Genomic DNA, 22,179 nt, shown 5'->3' with positions numbered 1-22,179 from the left:
AGCTGCGGCAGTTAAGGGAGTGCTTCTGTCACCCCTCCCTTAACCCCAGGTGATACAGCTCCAGGAGAGTCTATTGCTGCTTGAGGAAAGGAGAGGATAGAGTAAAGAGGATTTGTCTTGCATCCAGCTCAGCCATAGTAAAATAAATCAACAAACAGACTCCTGAAGTCCCTGATTCCAGGTATTTATAGACCTGCCCTGGCTGGAAGGAAACCACTGCCCTGAAAGAAAAGACCCAGGCCTAAAAGGATTCTACAGATTCTGACTGAAGAGTCATTGGGCCTTAAATAAACATTAGTGGTAGCCAGGCAGTACTCACCATAGGCCTAGAGTAGGGATGGCCATGAGGTGAGACTCCTTCTACTTGAAGAAAAAAGAGGAAAAAGCAAAAAGAACTTTGTCTTGCAACTTGGGTACCAACTGAGCTACAGTAAAATAAGGCACCAAATAAATACCTAAAATTCATGACTCCAGATGCTAGCTTACAGACATTTCTGGACTTACCTTGGACCAGAAAGAAACCAACCACTTGGAAGAGAATGGCACTAGTCTGGCAGGATTCACCACGTGCTAACTAAAGAGCACTTGGGCCTTGAATAAACACCAGCAGTAGCCAGGCAATAGTTGCCACAGGCCTTGGGAGACAGCCAGTACTGTGGTGGCTTCAGCTGTGATCCAACATAGCTCCAGTGGTGCTGACCACAGGAGTACTTGTGTCATCTCTCCACCAACTGCAGGCAGCTCAGCATAAAGATAGAGATACTTTGCTGGGAGGAATGTAAGGGAAGAGAATAAACAACTGTGCCTGGTAATCCAGGGACGTCTCGTGGATCTTACCTAAGACCACTAAGGCTGTATCTCCATAAGACTGCAAGATTTTTGGCATTACTGGGCTTGAGGTGTCCCTTAATGCAGATATGGTAGTAGTCACAAAAGACTTAATCACAATACTCAATTCTCTTTGAATACTTGGAAAGTCTTCTCAAGAAGGACAAATACAAACAAGCCCAGACTGTGAAGATTGCAATAAATACCTAACTCTTCAATGCCCAGGCATCTACGAACATCCACAAACATCAAGACCATTCAGGAAAACATGATCTTACCAAATGAACTAAAGAAAGGACAAGTGACCAACCCTGGAGTGAAAGATATTCAAACAGAGAATTCAAAATAGCTGTTTTAGGAAGCTCAATGAAATTCAAGATAACACAGAGAAGGAATTAGAATCTTACCAAATAAAAAAAAATTAACAAATAGATTAAAATATCTTTAGCAATCAAGCAGAAATTATAGAGCTGAAAAATTCAACTGACATACTGAAGAATGCATCAGTCTCCCAACAACAAAATTGATGAAACAGAAGAAAGAATTAGTGACCTGGAAGACAGGCTATTTGAAAACACAGAGTCAGAGCAGACAAAAGAAAAAAGAATAAAAATAATAAAGGATGCCTAAAAGATCTAGAAAATAGTCTCAAATGGGAAAATCTAAGAGTTATTGCCTTTAGAGCGGAGGTAGAGAGAAAGATCAGGGTAGAAAATGAATTCAAAGGGATAAAAACAGAGGATTTTCCAAAGCTAGAGAAATATGTCAATATTCAAGTGCAAGAAGGTTATAAAACACCAAGCAGATTTAATCCAATTAAGACTACGACAAGACATCTAATAATCAAACTCCTAAAGCTCAAGGATAAAGAAAGGATTTTAACAGTAGAAAGAGAAAAGAAACAAATACCATACAATGGAACTCCACTATGCCTGGAATCAGATTTTTCAGTGGAAACCTTACAGGCCAGGAAAGAGTGACATAACATATTTAAAGTCCTGAAAGAAAAAAAAAAAAATTATAATAATATACCCAGTGAAAATAACCTTCAAACATGAAGGAGAAACAAATACTTTCCCAGACAAACAAAAGCTAAGGGATTTTGTCAACATCAGTCCTGTCCTATAAGAAACACTAAAGGAAGTTCTTCAATCTGAAAGAAAAAAATGTTAATAAGTGATAAGAAATTATATAAAGGTATGAAATTCACTGGCACTGGTAATAGTAAGTACACAGATAAACACAGAAAAATGCTGTAATTGTGGTGTGTAAACTACTCGTGTTTTGAGTGGGAAGGCTAAAATATGAACCTTTAAAAACCAATAACTACAACAAATTCCAAGAAATAGTATAATAAGACATAAATATGCACAATAAATTTTTTTTTAAATGTGGAGGATAAAGAGTGGAGTTTTTATCAGTTGTCTTTCTGCTTGTTAATTTGTTTGTCAACAGTGTAAAATCATGGGCTATAAGATATTATTTCCACATCTCATGGTAACAAAAGCTACAACAGATATACAAAAAAATAGAAAGCAAGAGATTAAAACATACCACCAGAGAAAATCACCAGCACATAAGGGAAGGGAAGGGAAGGGAAGAGAAGGGAAGGGAAGGGAAGGGGAGGGGAGGGGAGGGGAGGAGGGAGGGAGGGAGGGGAGGAGGGGGAGGGAGGGGAGGAGGGGGAGGGAGGGGAGGAGGGAGGGGAGGGAAAGGGAGGGGAGGGGAGGAGAAGGGGGAGGGAAGGGGAGGGGAGAAGGGAGAGAAGACTATAAAACAACTAGAAAAATAACAAAATGAAGGTAGTGAATTCTTACTTATCAATAATAACATTGTGTGCAAATGGGTTAAACTCTCCAATCAAGAGACATAGAGTGGCTGCCTAGAAGAAACACACTTCACTTACAAAGACACACATGGACTGAAAATACATGGATGGAAAAATATATTCCATGCAAAAGGAAACAAGAAAAAAGCAGGAGTAGCTCTACTTATGTCAGATAAAATAGATTTCAAGACAAAAAAAAAAAAGACAAAGAAGTTCAATACATGTTGATAAAGGGATCAATACAGCAATAAGATATAAAACTATAAATATATATGTACTCAACACCAGAGCACTCAAATATATAAAGCAAATATTAGTACTAAAGAAAGAGATAGATTCTAACACAATTATAGCTGGAGATTTAACATACAAGTCTCAGCATCAGACAAGTCATCCAGATAGAAAATCAACAGAGAAACACTGGACTTAATCGGCAGTATAAACCAAATGGTCCTAATAGACATTTGCAGATAGAATAAAACTAGAAATTGATAACAAGAGGAATTTTGGAAACTACAAATACATGATAATTAAGCAATATGCTCCTGAATGACCAGTGGATCAATAATGAAATTAAGAAGGAAATTTTAAAATGTTTTGAAACAAATGATAATGGAAACACAACATACCAAAACCTATTAGAGACAGCAATAGCAGTACTAAAAGGAAAGTTTATAGCAATAAGCTCCTACATCAAAAGAGTAAAAAAACTTCAAGTAAACAATCTAATGATGCATTAGAAAAGCAGGAGCAAACCAAACCCAAAATTTTTAGAAAGGAAACAATAGAGATCAGAGCAGAAATAAATAAAATTGAAACCAAAAAAAAAATACAAAAGTTCAACAAAATGAAAATTTATGTTTTGAAAAGAAGCAAAATAAGCCTTAGGTCATACTAAGAAACAAAAAGAGATGACTCATAAATAAAATTAGAGATGAAAAAAGAGACATTACAACTGATATCACAGAAATTCAAAGGATCATTAGATGGTACTATGAGCAACTATATGCCAAGAAACTGGAAAACCTAAAAGAAATGAATCAATTACTAGACACATACAACCTACCAACATTGAAACATAAAGAAATATAAAACCTTAATACACCAATAACAAGTAATGAAATTGCAACCATAATAAAAAGTCTTCCAGCAAAGAAAAACCTGGGACCCAATGGCTTCAGTTGATTTTATCAAATATTTAAAGAAGAGCAAATACTAATCCTACACAAAGTTGTCCAAAAAATAGAGGATGAGAGTATACTTCCAAACTCATTCTACAAGGACAATAGTACCCTGATATCAAAACGAGAAAAAGACACATCAAAAAAAGAAAGCTATAGGCCAATATGTCTGATGAACATTGATGTAAAAATTCTCAACAAAATACTGCCAAACCTAATTCAACAACACATTAAAGAGATCATTCATTATGATCAAGTGGCATTCATCTCAGGGATGCAAAGATGGTTCAACATCTACATATCAATTAATGTGACATAGCATATGAACAGAATGAAGAACAAAAACTATATAGTTATTTCAACTAACACTGAACAAGCATTTGATAAAATTCAACATCCTTTCATGATAAAAACCCACAAAAATGAGTATAGAAGGAATATACATCAACAGAATAAAAACCATATACAACAGACACAGAAGTAGTATAATACTAAACAGGAAAAAAATGAAAGTCTTTCTTCAGAGATCTGGAGCAAGTCAAGGATACCCACTTTCACCACTATTATTCAACATAGTGCAGAGTTCAGAAATTGTAGCTGGAACAATAAGACAAGGGAAAGAAACAAAGGGCATCCAAGTTGGAAAGGAAGAAATCAAATTATCTTCATTTACAGGCAAAGTACATTTATATTTGGAAAAATCTAAAGAGACTACCAAAAACCGATTAGAACTAATTTTAAAATTCAGCAAAGTTTCAGAATAAGAAAATCAACATGCAAAAATCAGTAGCATTTCTATCTGCCAACAATCTGAAAAAGCAATCAAGATGGTAATCCCATTTATGATAGCTACAAATAAAATAAAATACCTAGGAATAAATTTAATCAAAGAAGTGAAAGAACTCTACCATGAAAATTATAAAAACATTTATGCAAGATATTTAAAAGAACAGGAAAAAATGAAAGATATATTATGTTTATGGATTAGAATAATCAATAGTATTAACATGTCTATAAAGCAATCTGCAGGTTTAATGCAATCCCTATCAAAATACCAATGACAGTATTCACAGAAAAAGAAAAAATAATCCTAAAGTGTATATGGAACCACAAAAGACCCAGAATTGCCAAAGCCATCCTGAGCAAAAAGGACAAATCTGGAGGAATCACATTACCTGACTTCAAATTATACTACAGAGCTATAGTAACCAAAACACCATGGTAGTGGCATAAAAACAGACACGCAGACCAAGGAAACATAATCAAGAACCCAGAAATAAATCCATACATTTGCAATGAACTCATTTTCAACAAAGGTGCCAAGAACATACATTGGGGAAAGGACAGTCTCTTGGATAAATGGTGCTGAGAAAACCGATGTTCATATGCAGAAGAAGGAAACTAGACCCTTATCTCTTGCCATATGCAAAAGCCAGATCAAAATGAACTAAAGACTTAAACTAGGCCGGGCGCAGTGGCTCACGGCTGTAATCCCAGCACTTTGGGAGGCCGAGGCAGGCGGATCATGAGGTCAGGAGATCGATACCATCATGGCTAACATGGTGAAACCCCGTCTCTACCAAAAACACAAAAAAATTAGCAGGGCATTGTGGCAGGTGCCTGTAGTCCCAGCTACTCAGAAGGAGAATGGAGTGAACCCAGGAGGCGGAGGTTGCAGTGAGTCGAGATCGCACCACTGCACTCCAGCCTGGGCCACAGAGCGAGACTCCGTCTCAGAAGAAAAAAAAAAAAAAAAAGACTTAAATTTAAGACCTGAAACTACTAAAAGGAAACACTGGGGAAACTCTCAGGACATTTGTCTGGGCAAACATTTCTTATTTATTACCCCAAAAGCACAGGCAGCCGAAGCACAAAGTGACAAATGGAATTCCGTCAAATTTAAAAGCTTTTGCAGTGGCAAAGGAAGCAGGGTGAAGAGACAACCCACAAAATGGAAGACCATATTTGCAAACTATCTATTTGACAAGGGCTTAGTAACTAGAATATATATACAACTCAATAGGAAAAAAAAATAATCTGATTAAAAAATGGGCAAAGATCTAATCTGAATAGATATTTCTCAAAAGAAGATATGCAAATGGAAAACATGCATATGATAAGGTGCTAAACATCATTGATTATTAGAGAAATGCAAACCAAAGCTACAGTGAGACATCATGTCACTCTGATAAAAAATACTTTTTATTATTATTATATTTTAAGTTCTGAGATACACGTGCAGAACGTTCAGGTTTATTACATAGATATACACGTGTCATGGTGGTTTGTTGCACCTATCAACCCATCATCTACATTAGGTATTTCTCCTAATGCTATCCCTCCTCTAGCCTCTCACCCACCAACAGGCCCTGGTATGTGATGTTCCTGTCCCTGTGTCCATGTGTTCTCATTGTTCAACTCCCACTTATGAGTGAGAACATGCAGTGTTTGGTTTTCTGTTCCTTCGTTAGTTGGCTGAGAATGATGGTTTCCAGCTTCATCCATGTCCCTACAAAGGACATGAACTCATCCTTTTTTATGGCTGCATAGTATTCCATGGTGTATATGTACCACATTTTCTTTATCCAGTCTATCATTGATGGTTCCAATTCTTTACTACTGTAAACAGTGCTGCAGTAAACATATTTGTGCATGTGTCTTTATAGTAGACTTTACATTCCTTTGAGCATATACCCAGTAATGGGATTGCTGGGTCAAATGTTATAAAAATGACTTTTATAGAAAAAACAGGCAATAGTGAATGGTGAATTCTGGCAAGGATGGGGAGAAAAGAGAACTCTCACACACTGTTGGTCAGAATGTAAATTATTACTATGGAGAACAGTATGGAGGTACCTCAAAATACTGCTAGGTATATACCCAAAAGAAAGAAAATCAGGTTATTGAAGAGATATCTGCACTCCCATATTTATTGCAGCACTATTCACAATAGCCAACATTTGGAATCAACTAAGTGTTCATCAACAGATGAAGGGATAAAAAAACTGTGCTGCATATACATAATGGATTATTATTCAGCCAGAGAAAAGGATGAGATCCTGTCATTTGGAACAACATGGATGGAACTGGAGGACACTATGTAAAGTTAAATAAGTCAGGCACAGAAAGATAAACTTCATACATTCTCACTCATTTGTAAAAGCTAAAATTGAACAGTTGAACTCATGGAGATAGAGAGTAGAATGGTCATTACCAGAGGCTGGGAATGGAAGTGGGGTGGTCAGGAGAGGGGGTATGTGGTAGTGACTGGATACAAAAATACAGTCAGATTGAATGAATAAGATCTTGTATTTAATAGCAGAATAGTGACTATGGTGAAAAATAATTTAATGTGCATTTTAAAATAATTAAAAGTTTTATTGGAATGTTTGTTAACACAAAGACATGACAAATGTTTGAAGTGATGGATACCCCACTTACCCTGATACACTTATTATACATGGTAGGCCTGTATCAAAATATCTCATTTACCCATAAATTTATATTTCTACTATGTACCCATAAAAATGAAAAATTAAATTTTTGTTTTAAAAAAGTCTCTTTCAGCGCCAGTGTTCTATTATTCCCCTACTTTAATAAATACTGGTCCTTGTCTTCAGGGGAAAATTGGGAAATCTGCATACATGAAAAGGGAGGAGTGTTCTTTTGCCTCCATTAGAGAAATGGACATCTTTTGTCATCATAGCCATATACATGCCTTTTGCACCAAATCATGGCATGTTCTTTCCTGTCTTTCAGCTTTATCTAATACTACTCCTAAAACCACTCTCTCTCCATTCCCACCAGGCATCCTAGAATTCTCTCAGCTCCAATGGAACCACTTGCACACATTGGTTATGCTGCCCCACTTCCCACCTCCTACTTAGCCTCAGGTCTCATTCAAAGTTCACCGCCTCCGGAAATCTTTCCTTGAAGGCTGCATTAGCTGTCTTATTATAGTCTCCAAAAAGCACATTTTGTTTTTCATTTTTAGTATTAATCACACTTAAAATTATTTTTAAGTATCAGTCTTTGTCCCACTAAACTGAAAATAATGACTAAGTCTTTTATATTTCACAGTGTACCCTATCCCCTTCATAATGCCTGGCACATAGTGAAAACTCTATAAATATTTTTAAGTTGACATAACTTTTAATATTCTACCACTCATTCTAATTCTTGGCATGTAGAAACAAAAGGCTTAGCTCTCACAGCAGGTTGGGATAAACAAAATTAAGTTGGACATTTTAGAAGCAGTTGTTTTCTGAAAGAACTTGGTATATTGAATGTAAAATAAAATAAAATAAAATAAAATAAAATAAAATAAAATAAACCTCTAAGTTAATAAAGAGCAAGAACAAACAGAATAAACCTTACTCAAATATAAACATTTTCATGAGTCATGCTTAAAAGCCCTCTATATTCTGAGAGGCAGATTGAAATGTTATCATAAAATTCCCACACAAAATATCACATGTGACTTGGTAATTTTTCCTAGGCAAAAGAAATCGCATCTTACAGACTCCAGGATTTTTTTAAATAAAAATTATATAAAGAGACATTTCAAAAGATACCAAAAATGTAAAAACCCAAAAATCTTTCTCGGCTCAGTGCTAAGAGACCATCAACATACAATAAGGTATCAAATTTGTGAAGTAAGTTTTGGGAGACAGATTGTCTAAGAAATCATACAAAGAACATCTGCCCCACTTAAGGTATCTCAGTTTACTACAATGAATCAATATTGAGTGCAATATTTTTGGATAGCACAATAAATAAATCAATATCAAATTTAATAAAAATATGCTAGAACTCAAAGAAAATGCAGAGATTACTTAACCTCAGCTTCTTGTTTTAGGATATGGAAACTGTCCTTGCAGCAAATATTAAATCAGCAATGCATATGGAATACTACAGAGAAAAACAATTATTTAAATAAATGAGCTTGGACTCCGATTCAATCTAATTGTATGAACATTGAAATAGATCTGTGTAACATGCTTATATTATGTTAGTATATGACAGATAATTCAGTTCCTAAGAAACTAGAAATTTCAGTTTTACTTTTCACTTAAGTAAACAAAGTTTTTATTATTGACAGAATGTTCTTTTAAATAAATGTCAAATCATAATTTTAGCATGTTCTATAGATGACTTTGATCCCACCAAATTGAATTTTACTTGTGTTAAAGGATAGAATATGGGGAAAATAGGAAATATTTGTAAAATAAAAAAAGATATAACTATGCCTTACATAATTTTATTTTACCAAATTGATTTTGTACCACTAGAAAACTAAAGAATGCATGGGAATATTGGGGAACCACAAACTTCAAACAGTCCTGACAGATATTTATTATTCATTCATTACTTATTTTCTGCTTTAATACATTTTTTTATTATTAAAAGTTAAGAACTAACTTTTAATAGTACAGTAATTCTTTAATATTAAAATTCATTTGGGTTTTACATTAACTGATCTCTTTTATGGATGACAGATTGATATATTTATTTATTGTGGTAAGTGCTATGGGGTAGCAATGATGTATAGTATGGAATCTCTGTTTATATGTGCTGACTAAATAAACAAATAAATATACATAAAAATGACTCTTGCCAGATATCATCATTTCATTTATCCACTATACAAATATATGGTGAAAACATTTTTTAAAACCGACTCTCATCAGGAATATAGCAAAGGTAAATCTTGGGATTCTACAAATGGTAGGATTTTTTGAGAAATACTCTAATTAATTAAGTTTTGGAAAACAGCAAATAAATGGAACAAAAGTGGAAAAAATCATATATACGGAGAAAAAGAAAGATGTTCACAGTTTAAAAAAAAATCAGTTCCTCACAAAAGAGCAAGTCAGATATTTCTTAGGCATGTGCCACCAGGATTAAGTGCTTGATTGTAATTAATTTTCACTTTGCATGACTTTGCATAAGCCTGAGTATTTTAAAGGAAAATGGAAAAATGAATGCAATTTTCAGCCCTTTCTTTGGTGCTTGGATATAAATTTTCCCTATCATAATCTCTATTATAACTTTGACATTCTTGTTTGTAATGGATATAACCTACTGAGAAAAAAAAGAACAAACCTTCAACTCTGCAGAGTATAACCACTTCAACATTTAAAAAATGAATTGTGAGAATATTTTCTTCTCTTCTACTTACTCATTTTGAATGAAACATTGTTCTTGCATTTTTAATTGTTGAAAATATTCTGCTTATAATCTTTTTCTTGCTCTCTCAAAATAGCAATACCATTGAAATAATACAGCTTACACTAGTGTTTAGTTTGAAACCATAATTGGTAATATTAACACATTTGTTTATAGGTTCATTGAGATATGATGAACAATAAACCACTCATATTTAAAGTATACAGTTTGATAAATTTTCACACATATATGCATTGGTGAAACCATCACCACTGATAAGATAATTAACATTAAGCCCAGGCATGGTGGTTCACGCCTGTAACCTCAGGTCTTCGGGAAGCTGAGGTTGGCGGATCGCTTGAGCCCAGGAGTTTGAGACCAGCCTGGGCAATGTGGCAAAACTCCATCTCTATAAAAAATACAAAAATTAGCCAGGCATGGTGGCACATGCCTGTAGTCCCAGCTACTCGGGAGGCTGAGGTAGGAGGATTACTTGAGGATCACTTGAGAGAGTGCAGTGAGCTGAGATTGTGCCACTGCACTCCAACCTGGGTGACAGAGGCATATCCTGTGGGGGAGGGGCAGAAGAAAAGGAACTAATGTGTCTATCACCCAGTAAAGGTTTCTCCAGCCTGTTGCTAATCCATCCCTTCCTTCATCCAAGTACCCAGAAAACATAATCTGCTTTCAGTCACTATAGATTTTGCTAGCATTTTCTAGAATTTTAAATAAATAACATCATTCTCTTTTTCACCTGGCTTATTTTACGCAGCATATTGATACTGATTTTCATTCATGTTGCATGTGTTAAAGAGCATTTTCTCCTTTATTGATGAGTAGTATTCTATTGTGTAGACATATCCAATTTTTGTTATATACTCACCTATAAATGGACATTTGGATTGTTTCCAGTTTGTAGCAATTTTAAAAAATCTACTATGTATATTCTTATACAAGTCTTTACACAGACAATTGATTTCATTTCTCTTGGGAAAATGTCTAAGAGTAAAATGGCTGGGTTGTGAGGTAGACATATGTTTAAGAAATTGCCAAGCTGTTTTCCAAAATGGTTATACCATTTTTATCTTCCTTCTAACAGTGTATGAGAGTTCCAGTTATTCTGCTTCCTTGCCAAGCCAACATTTTTTAATCTTCACCACTCTAGTGAGTATGTAGTAGTATCTCTTTGTAGTTGTAATTTACATTACCTTAATAACAATGATGGTGGACATTTTTTTCATACACTTTCTAGACATCTGTATCTCTTCTTTGTGAAGTGTTTCATTATCTCTTTTACCCGTTTTAAATTGGTTTGTTTGCTTTATTCTGAATACAGATACTTTATTAAGTATGTTTCTGCAAATAATTCTTATCCAGCCTGTGGTTTGCAATTCATTTTCTTAACAGTGCCTTTTGATGATCAAATACTTTTAATTTTGATGAAGTCCAATTTATCATTTTTTTAAATATCTTAGTTTTCTCCTTTCCTATTATAAAATTCCATAGCCTGAGCAGCTTATGTGACAGAAATTTATTTCTCACAATCTGGAGGCTGCAAATTCCAAGATCAGGGTGCCAGAATAGTTGGGTTCTGGTGAGGGCTCTTTTTCTGGCTTGCAGATGGTTCGTTTCTAGCTGTATCCACATACGGTGAAGAGAGGGAGAGTGGTCCCTGGTTCCTGTAAAGGCACTAATGTCATCATGAGGGACTCATTCTTATGATCTCATCTAAACCTAATTCTCTCCCAAAGGCATCATCTCCAGACACCATCACATATGGGGGTTAGAGGTTCAACATATAAATTTGGAGGAATATAAATATTCAGCTCATAACAGATAGTATACTTTTGGTCCCCTAAGATAACTTTTCCTAAACTAAGGTAACTAAGCTTTTCTTCTATGTTTTATTTCAAAAGTTGTGTGGTTTTACCTCTTAAACTTAGGTCTATAATACATTTACAAGTTGATTGTTATATACTGCATGAGGTAACAGTTAATTTTTTTTGAATGTGGTTATACACTGTTTCAGCATCATTTAAATGAATAATATCTTTTCTGATTCAAATCTCTACCATCTCTGTTGAAAATCAATTGACCATAATATGTGGGTCTATTTCTGAACTATTCATAACAAAAATCTTAAGGGTGAAAAAATCATTTAAAACATTTATAGAAAGTTTACAGAAAACATTTACTACACAATATGATCTGAGCGACGAGAAACAATTGTTTCTTTCTGTCATTATTAATCATGTAAGAACAAAGGAATTCATGCTACTTCCAAAACACCTCAATTTTTCTCATGATTTGAGAACAAAACTGAATGGGAGTACAACTTAGTGTGTGTATGTAAATATATAAACATATATTTATATTGTTAATATATTAACTAATATATTAATTTAATATATTAAATATGTTTATTTATATATTATATAAATATTATACATAAATATATAATATATAAAATGGCATTAAGACACAGGTGCTAAGATAAAGAAAGAAATTTGCTCATGATGAATATATACTTGTAGCAGAAGGTAATTCTCATATTTCTATGTTTCCTTTCCTGAAAAAAAAGAGCATAGTGAACATTAATTAACTCACATATAACTGTTCCTTCCTGTGGGTACACACTTTTTCTTGGGCCCATCTGCACTGTATTTCCATATTAACACATTTTTTAAAATAAAGAAAGAAATAGATCTGAAAGCATTGAACTGTAATATAGACTATTTCTTCTTACTGTTGTTAAAAGAAAAATCTTCAGCAAATTAAAATTAACAGAGTTTAATTGAGCAAAGAATGATTCGCAAATCAGGAAGCTCCCAAAACAAAACAAAACAAAACCAAAAAAAAAAAAAAAAAAAAAAAACGGTTTGCAGAGACTTCAGCACTCCTGCATTGTCAAAGATTTATGGATAGAAAAAGGAAAGTGATGTACAGAAAATGGAAGTGAGAGACAGAAACAGTTGGATTGGTTACAGCTTGGCTGTAATAAAACCTTATTTGAACATGGTTTGAACAGTTGGCTGCCTTTGACTGGCCAGAACTCAGTAATTGGTAAAAGAATAAGTCACATCCTGTTTACACATTCAGGTAAGTTATGGTTCACTGTGCATGGAGAAACCTTTAAGCTGAACTTAAAATATGTATAAAGAGGAAGCTTTAGACTAAACTTAACACTGTGTTGAAATAATTAAACAAAGAGATAATAAGTGTGTTTATCAGAGTGCATTTAATTGAGAGGCTAATTTAGTGACAGAAACTGAACTCACCATGTCTTAAAAAATGAGAAGTTTATAGCCTCACACAATTGAAAGACCAAGGTCTAGTGTTCCTTTCAAGAACTGCTAAATTTAGGAGTTCCAATTATGTCCACAATGCTATGTTATTGCTTCTATTCATTGGTTCTGCCATGCCTCTATCAGCAAGTTATTAACATTTTAAAAAAAGTTATACCAGTATCACCAAGTGAAATCACCTTTAGAATTTACCACCTTAGAAAAAATATTTTCTTTCACCTAGAAACTATATCAATTGTCCCAGATGTTTTACTGATAACCTTTTTATTCTTTTTTTTTTTTTTTTTTTTGAGACACAGTCTCATTCTATAGCCCAGGTTAGAGGGCAGTGGCACGGTCTCGGCTCACTGCATCTTCCACCTTCCAAGTTCAAGCAATTCTCCTGCCTCAGTCTCCTGAGTAGTTGGGATCACAGGCACGCACCACCATGCCCTGCTAATTTTTGTATTGTTAGTAGAGACAGGGTTTCACCATGTTGGCTAGGCTGGTCTCGAACTCCTGACCTCAGATGATCCACCCCCCTTGGCCTCCCAAAGTGCTGGGATTACAGGTGTGAGCCACCGCATCCAGCCTGGAGTGATAACCTTTCAAAGGGAATTCTGATTAGTTTGGCCCAAACCTGTAGAGCTGTACAGAATTAGGAGAAATAAGGTTTATCAGAGCCTGGAGAAGTTCAGTCACTAGTACAGAAAGACTTGCCAGGCAGGGATAAAAGCAGACACAAAGAGAGAAAGAGAAAAAATTAACCCCCTTGAAATTAATATACACATAAGTAAAATATCAGTATACTATATCTTTATTATTTTTTCAAAGAAACTTTTGTGAAAAAAGAAAAGGTACGTGAAATGCGCATATATTTGAAAATTCTTGTGTACGACCTGGAAATTTTTCTAATAAAATATAAATGACCAGCATTAATTGAAGAAGAGATCTGAAGAGATTTATAGTCAAAGGAACAAAAATTAAATTTGCTAAATATTTACCTTTAAGTAAAAATGTCCAGATACTTTTATGGCTACGGTCTTTCTTACTCTAAAAATCATGTAAATTTTATGATTGCTATTCATACTATTCCAAGGCTTTGACAAATTTCCTGACTCATTCTGTAATACTACCATATTCTAAAACCCAAATTTTATAAAACCAACACAAAAAGAAACTCTAATTCAAATTCACAAATATAATTATTTTAGTCAAATCGTTAGCAAATTGATCCCAGGGTATACTAGGGGATTGGTCATCATGTTCAAGAAGGTTTTATTACAGAAATGAAACTTTGTCCCAGTATTAGAAAAAACTATGAATACAGTTAAAGGAGAGACATAATTAAATACATTATTGTGTCAATGGATACAGAAAAAGTGTTTGACTAGAAGTTAGATGAAATGTATTTGAACTCCCTGAAATTGGTAAAGATTCTTTCCACATACCCTTGTCAAATATATTAAATGTTCAAATATAAAGTCGTTGCCATCCAAAGAAGAATAAGACAGAAACACTAGCTCTCATCGCTATTATTTAATGGAATTTTGAGGGTTCCAATCTCCTACAACAGGCCTCTGGCAAAAATTGTAACATTGAGGATGAAGACAAATATGCTGAGGAAGGTAGAGGGAATTCAAGAATGCGCCTGAGTCTCAGATAAAAGTAACATTGGCGCATACCCTCTAGGCATGTCATGTGGTGATAGTAAACACATATTTGCTTAAGCCACTATTAGTTGGGTTTTCTGTAATGTGCCAATACATGTCCTCCTAATTATTACAATGCCTAATCATGAAATAATTAAAATTAATGAAGCATTAAATCCTGTGGCCAATACCACACAGATGTACAGAAATCAACAATGTTTCTTTGTAATAGTAATAATCAGTTAGCATTCCTAAATAATCCAAGTCTTAAGAAATATCAAGTAATTATATGAAAATAAAAACTTGCAGACATCTCCTATGTGAAATCAGATGGTTTTTATCTGTGTGTGTGGTTGTGCAGGTGCATGTGCATGCATATGTTTTATTTTGATGTATACCTAATGAGCTAAGGGAAGCTCAGTAATTTAACTCAATCTTTTGGTGTCCCGCTGCTCTTCACACTGATTAGGGTTTCCAGCTTTTCCTAAAAACCCCTCAAAATCACTTAGGATATAATATTGCATAATGGAAAAAAGAATGAAGTCAATAAACTCAGAGTTGCAACTATACTCTGCAATATGATTATGATTAACCTATTCATGTTCATTCATTTATTCACGCATCCCACAAATATTTGTTGTTTGCTTTCTATATGTCAGGTATCATGCTAGATTCTGAGAATACAGCAATAAACAAAGCAGAACAAACTTCTTATCATCATGGTGCTTAAATCCTCATCAGTTTTCTCATCTGTAAAAATGAGTAGTATTTCTTACCTCTTACCCTTCTAATCAGATTTAATGAGTCAATGTAGGCAAAATATTGGAATATGCAAGGCTCTTCATAATTGTTAATTATTGCTCTAATGTTCCTTAACCTAAGACAAAGTTGAAAATAGATCTAAAAAGTTGCTCAGTGTTAATGGATGTTAATGTGTCTATTGAAAAGAACTCTCTTTTTTCTTGCATTCTGATTAATATGCATTTGAGAAAATGACAATATAAAAACGAGGAAACAAGCCTAATATTTCTAAGGGAAATGGGGCAAGGTGGACAGCTAGGTTATACTTGCTTTTCAGCAAGACATTTAGTTCACATCTTAAATCATTGTTTTGGCAAACAAAAAAAAATCTCCTGTGAATCAGAATGGCCGTGACATTGTTACATCCATCTACAAGGATGTTACTGATTTTTAAAAGTTAGGAATACCATTAACTTCCCAAGAGTCCGGTGGCATTTTATTAACTTATGCTACGGTATACAGTAATCAGCACACTGTCATGAACAGAAACATGAAATTAATCCTAGTTGAATAAAAATTAACTAAATTTAGAATAAAGGACTGTTTTGTTGATTTGCAACATTTGTTGCCTTTTTATATTTTAAGATAGACATTGTCCAAACTCCATAGATAAAAGCATTCATAGTTCCACAGATTTAAAGCAGAAGTTCTAAACTTAATGACTACTTAATCAGGTAATTATGTACTATTTTACATTCATACATAAATTTTTGTTCCTCTGTCAATAGTATAGTCTTAGAACTGTCATTTTCAAAGTACGTTTTTTGGAGTCCTAGAATTCTTCCTACATTTGGAGGGAATGAGAAGCAATCAGATCAACTGAGGGTACCAAGTCTTCTTCCCATCCTTGTTCTACCAGTGAAGCCCAGCTTTTAATCTTTTCTCTATTATGAGTTTCTAACAGAAGACGTCATTTGAAATCATATTTTCTTTAAAATAGTTTCAAAAACACTCTCTTAATTAGCAAAACACAACTTAAGAATAAAAATATATCACAAAAGACAAAGACTAAATTTCATATTTTAGTTGCTATGTTTAAAATGTTAAAAACTTGAGACAAACTACTCAATAAATACATATATTTAATTTAGAGGAGATCTGCATTTAATGCTATCTCATGCAAAATCTACAGGTTACAAAAACAGAAGATATCTTTAGATCAATCTGGAAAAGTTTTTAGCAGGTGTACCATTTAGAACCAACACACTACTCAACAGAGAGCATGGTAATTATAAAAATTATTTTTAGTAGGCGAACTTGCTAAAACTATGTGCACATCAAAATTTGTAACTTCTCAACGTGAACCCTGCTTCAACTCTGAGCTCAGGTTTTAAATTATGGAGAATGCAAAAACATGATTTTCACAGTACAAAAAAAAAATCCTGGTAAACTAAACTTTTGAAGACGTATTTTCCTTAGTATTACCTAATTTATATAGGCCAAATCATTTATTCAGTTTAATTGAACAAGTAATTATTAGCTACCTATGATGATGGCAGGGATATTGCTAGCATAAATACAAAGACAAGTAAGACATATTTTCTATTTAGTTATATAATACATCTGATTCATGGTTTACAAAATAGAGGAAGTGGTCTTCTGTGATGGGCAGAGTTAACGAAGTCTTCACAAAAGAGTGAATATTTGAACTTTGCTTTGAAGGATGAGTGAGGAGGTGCTAAGTTAAAATTAAAAACAGTGATTCAGGTAAATTTACTGAATGTCCAAAGAAGCAAAGTTGTGAAACAACTTGCAGGGTTCAGAGACTTATGAGTATTCCAGAATTTTATGGGTATTCCGTAAAATTAGAGTTTATGGAAAAAGAGAAAATCAGATGGAGAAAGCTGGAGGAAATGATGTATGGAGATTTTTGATTTTATCTCTAGGGATAAAAAATAGAGAATTTTGAGCATGAGAGTAATATGATCATCACTCTGATGCTGGAAGATTATCATTAGTAACGTGCAGCAGGTTGGACTGGAAGAGACACTTCCAGTCTAAGGAAAAGGAGGGAGAAAAATAAGGGCATTACTCATTTAGAATGTCCAGGGTTGGTTTCAAATAAGTCATCTCTGTGAATTTTTAAATTACTATTGTTGAAAACTGAGCAGAAAGAGGACAATATAATGTTTAATTGTGCTACTCTACAATGTACTTCCAGCTCTTGAATCGCAGCAGAGGGGAGAACTGTGTAAATATCAATAGAACTCCCTGCTGCTCCAACCTATTCACGAGTTTTAATAAATGTTTCTTGTTCAAGCATTGTCATTAATAATTAATACAGTTTCTAATGTTTAAATCACTATAGATTTTCTGACAGGTAACCTTCATAAGATGGAGAAAATAATGGAAACCACAGGAATATAAGAATGCCAGGTTTGCTTAGCCATTTAGAGGGAGAAGGGGAAGAAAAAGAAAAAAGATATATTTCAAGAAGTATGACTGGGTGAGTGGATCTGTACTCCAAATCAGCATTACACAATATTTCCTAGTAACAAACGTGCACATAGACCACCTGCAGGTAAAATACAAGTTGCCAGAAAAAAAAGACAGATAGTCATGTGTGACATAAGCCAATTGTTCTTTAAATTTTGTAACCTTGTTTTATTTACTGGGGATAGAGGTGGATTTTAAATTGAGGAGGAATATATTAAGACTATAATCAAGGTAATCTTTTTAATAAACTGGCATTTACATAGATTTCTTGAACTATTCAAATTAATATAGTACCAAATTTAGTCACAAGAAAAAAAAAAAAAAACACAGAATGAATGTGTTCTGCCTCTCTGACAATATCATGCATTCATTTTCATGTGTCCAGAAACAAAAGCATGGCAGTGTTTGTAAGAGAAAACTCTGATTGAAAATTATTATTATGCAAGTAAAATAATTTTTCACAGTAATTAATTGGTAAGATAGAAAATACAAATTTTACCACAATAGTAATGATAAATTCAAGCAACATAACATTCTGATGGTCTCCTATATATTTTTGTTTTTAAAACATAGATTTTTAATTGAGTTTATTAGTACTTTTTTTCAGTCAGAATTGCAAATTTGCATGTCTAATATGTACACTGTGTGTATGTATTGGTTTTAATCAAGGTCCAACATGTGTGGAGTGTATCTATGACCTCATAATGCTTGCATCTATTTCTGGTAAATGAAACTAGAACAAAATATTTTGTTACACACACATAGTTAATCACTGGTCTGTATCTCTACCAACACTGGGATGGGCAAAAGCAATTTCACAAATTTGTGATCTATGATTTATATGTTTGATAGATTACAAAAAAAAGATTTGTATATTGGAATATTTAGGGATTTCAGACCTTTACTGTTATATTTAAGTATTTAATAATTAGTAGAATCTTTGCCAGGAAAATTATTTAAAGTATATAAAATCCCATGTCTATTCTGGGGAAGGCTAGGAGTCTAGAGTGATTGAAACACAAGGATAGTATAATAAACTGGGAGAAAGATGAGGTATGCAAAATAGACACATTTTAAAGGAAAAACTAATTTTATTTAAAGATAAGTGTAATTAACATTTGTAGTTAAATTAAAGAGGAAATTATTTTTGTTGAAATGTGTTCTTCCGTGTGTTCTGCAAAACTTTTAATTTTGTAGATGCAATTAAACTTGAATTTAAAATATTTTCCGGTGGTATTAAGATAACATATTTCCTATAGTAGCAATTCATCATTACCTTTGTAGTTAACCTTGAAACCAACAGATCCAACACTTTCATCTGTTTGAAGGTGCAGCCACATTTGGCTACTCATGCTCACTATCAAGTCTGGTACAAAGCTTCCAGTCAGCCTAAAAAGAGATGGACAAAGAAGGAAGAAATGGGTTATTAAAACACCCTCTGCATACAAATTATAAGACAGATGTGTTTCTCAGTACTTTCTTTGCTAGAAAAAAAAGTCAGATAAACATACAGGAGGATGTAGAGTCCTACACAGTACTTCCTTTTGAACTGAAAAGAAAAAGAGGATTTATACAAATATTCAAGTATTTTTAACACCACAAATATATCTTAAACATTCCCAGTTTCACAGAACTTTGTTCTAGAGAAATATTGTTAAAATATTTCTGTGCAAAACAATAAAGTGAGCAAGAGTATAACCAAACCCTTTGCAATACTGATGTCGAATACACAAGCCTTAAAATATAGTACCTGCATTATAGGCTGTCCATGTCACATATGTTTTTCTGTAAATAGTTTTATTTAAAGACATATGCTGCTAATCTGATGCAGCATAACTGTATCCATTCATTACTAATCCTTCATTCAGTAATGCACAGTTTTGTAACCATAAGAAGGGAAATTACTTCATGTTTTTTTCTGTCATCAATGATGCTGTAGTTGCATATTTGAACTGAAGTCAAAGGTCATAAGAAGGATGAAAGCAAATGAGTAAATAAGACCTTAGGTTGGGGGGAAGTCTATCCAGAATAGGAAAGAGGATAAAATGGATTCACTGCAGAGTAAATGTCCACATTGATAAGGGATTCTAAATTACATATAGAAAGACAGGTTTCCAAAGGAAGAAATTACTGAACGTTTGCCTCCTTTATTGCTAAAACCATGAGGATTGCTGGAAAATTACATCAGGAAAGTATAAAGTTTCCTTTCATTGTAAAAACCTAAGAGAGTATTTAGTCTCTTGTATAGTGGCTCTACTATGAATACACCAGCAGAGGGCAGTGTGATTGACCCTATCCTGGAAGTGACTATGGCAGCAAAATGCCCTGTGCTTAGTATTTATGAAAAAGTATTCCTCAAGGATTTCTTGACTCTCCTATCGTTTCTCTAATCATTTACAGAAAAACTTAGAGGAATTTGTCCCAGTAGGGGAATCTGTAAGTCATCAGCATGTTGATGGTTTGCTGGTAGACTCAGAAACTAAAGAGCAATACAAAACCAACACTTTGGCTTTGTTACAATTCCTCCTTCAAAAGGGCATAAGCCTTCAATAGACAAATTTTAAAATTGCCAAACTGAGATAAAATATTTGGAGCATCTGTTGATGCTGAAAGCCTTATGTAGGTGTCAGCCATTTTGTAGACAGAATGCTCTTCTACAAAAAAACAATTTAAAACATTTTTGGGACTAGTAGAATATTGTGGACAGTGAAATTCAGCTTTGGTAGAGTGGCCAAAACTCTAATGAAATAACTGCATAATAATTCCTCAGATCCTTTGATTTGGTCAGTAGAATTTGAAGAAGTGTTCAAATTAAAATTTGCTATAGTATAAGCTTTGGGAATTCCAAATTTTGCAGAATCTTTCCACTTGCTTTGTTAGGAAAATAAAGGGGCTACTTTTGGAATTTTAACTCAAAAGTTGGGATTACATGATACACTAATAACAAATTTCTCAGTTTCCTTGGAGGCAGTGACAATGTTGATGACAAGATTCTGTGGCAGTAGCAGATAAACTTTTAAAAAGGCTCAAACCCTTACCTCCAGTCACTTATATGCATGTCCCCCATGCTGTGACAGCTATCTTGGAAGTGCAAAAAATCCAGAACGTGTGGGTATGCCATCAGACCAGTTAATAAGAAGCACTGATCCCAGTATTGTGCTTAGGAGATGCAATATCCTAAGTTGTATTACTCTTTTACCATATCCTGATCAAACAGATGACCATGATTGTATTATAGTGGTAAGATAAGTCACTAAGCTCTGATTAACCGATTTGATATTCTTGTCTGTAATGAGACTGAGAAAGGATGGGGCTTGGCTTCAGCTCACCTCTGCTAGAACATCCTTTCTTGCATTCCCCTGATCACAAACCCATACCACTACTTCACTGATACCATACTTGTTAATAGTCATACGAGGAAAATAGAGATTCTATGTTCTTCTTCTGTGCTCTCATAATGGGTAACCATGACTTTTGTTTAAATAATTCCAGAAAAATGGTCTTAGGAGATTCAAAATCAAGCCAAGTTTGCAGTTTCCCACCTTGGGAAGGAATGCTGCACTATCGATTTACAGTCCTGTTGCCACTGGCCAGACAACCATGTGGCCCATTGCTCAAGATAACCATCACAATCAGACACGCTGACCCATGTACCCTACCAGTTATGTGCTGTGCACAGAACAGCCTGTGTACCTTACCCCTGATATGAAGTCCCATGAGTTACCTAGTAAAGAAATTCCTTACTGGCTTTTTTTGGAGAGCCAGTTGGAGGACCCTTGTGACTCTGCTCTCTCCCTTGTGTTTAAGCACAAGCCCTGAAATAAATGCCTTGTCTGGGAAATCTGCTGAGCCTCATGTTAATTTCCATTACATAGGGAACCAAAGAGCCTGTGGTCTTTAGTAATAACGCCAATTTAATAATATTTACCGGTAGACATGTACTTGGGATAAAAATGGCCCAATTTAAGGTTTTGTATGCTATGGTGACCTCTTACACGACA

General features: G+C 34.2%; 1 protein-coding gene across 5 annotated transcripts in view; it reads right to left on the bottom strand.

The window, feature by feature from the left end:
- Positions 1-22,179, bottom strand: part of CSMD3 (CUB and Sushi multiple domains 3) — a 1,234,985-nt gene that overhangs the window by 565,804 nt on the left and 647,002 nt on the right. For all 5 annotated transcript variants that reach the window (XM_050802135.1, XM_050802136.1, XM_050802137.1 and 2 more), the window contains one exon: positions 19,455-19,567. In XM_050802135.1, coding sequence (XP_050658092.1) covers positions 19,455-19,567 — 113 coding nt within the window. The remainder of the gene's footprint in view (positions 1-19,454; positions 19,568-22,179) is intronic.

Source organism: Macaca thibetana, chromosome 8 (assembly GCF_024542745.1).
Source record: "Macaca thibetana thibetana isolate TM-01 chromosome 8, ASM2454274v1, whole genome shotgun sequence".
NCBI classification, from domain to species: Eukaryota; Metazoa; Chordata; class Mammalia; order Primates; family Cercopithecidae; genus Macaca; species Macaca thibetana.
The sequence above is the reverse complement of the archived record's forward strand: the minus strand, read 5'-3'. Positions and strand labels throughout refer to the sequence as shown.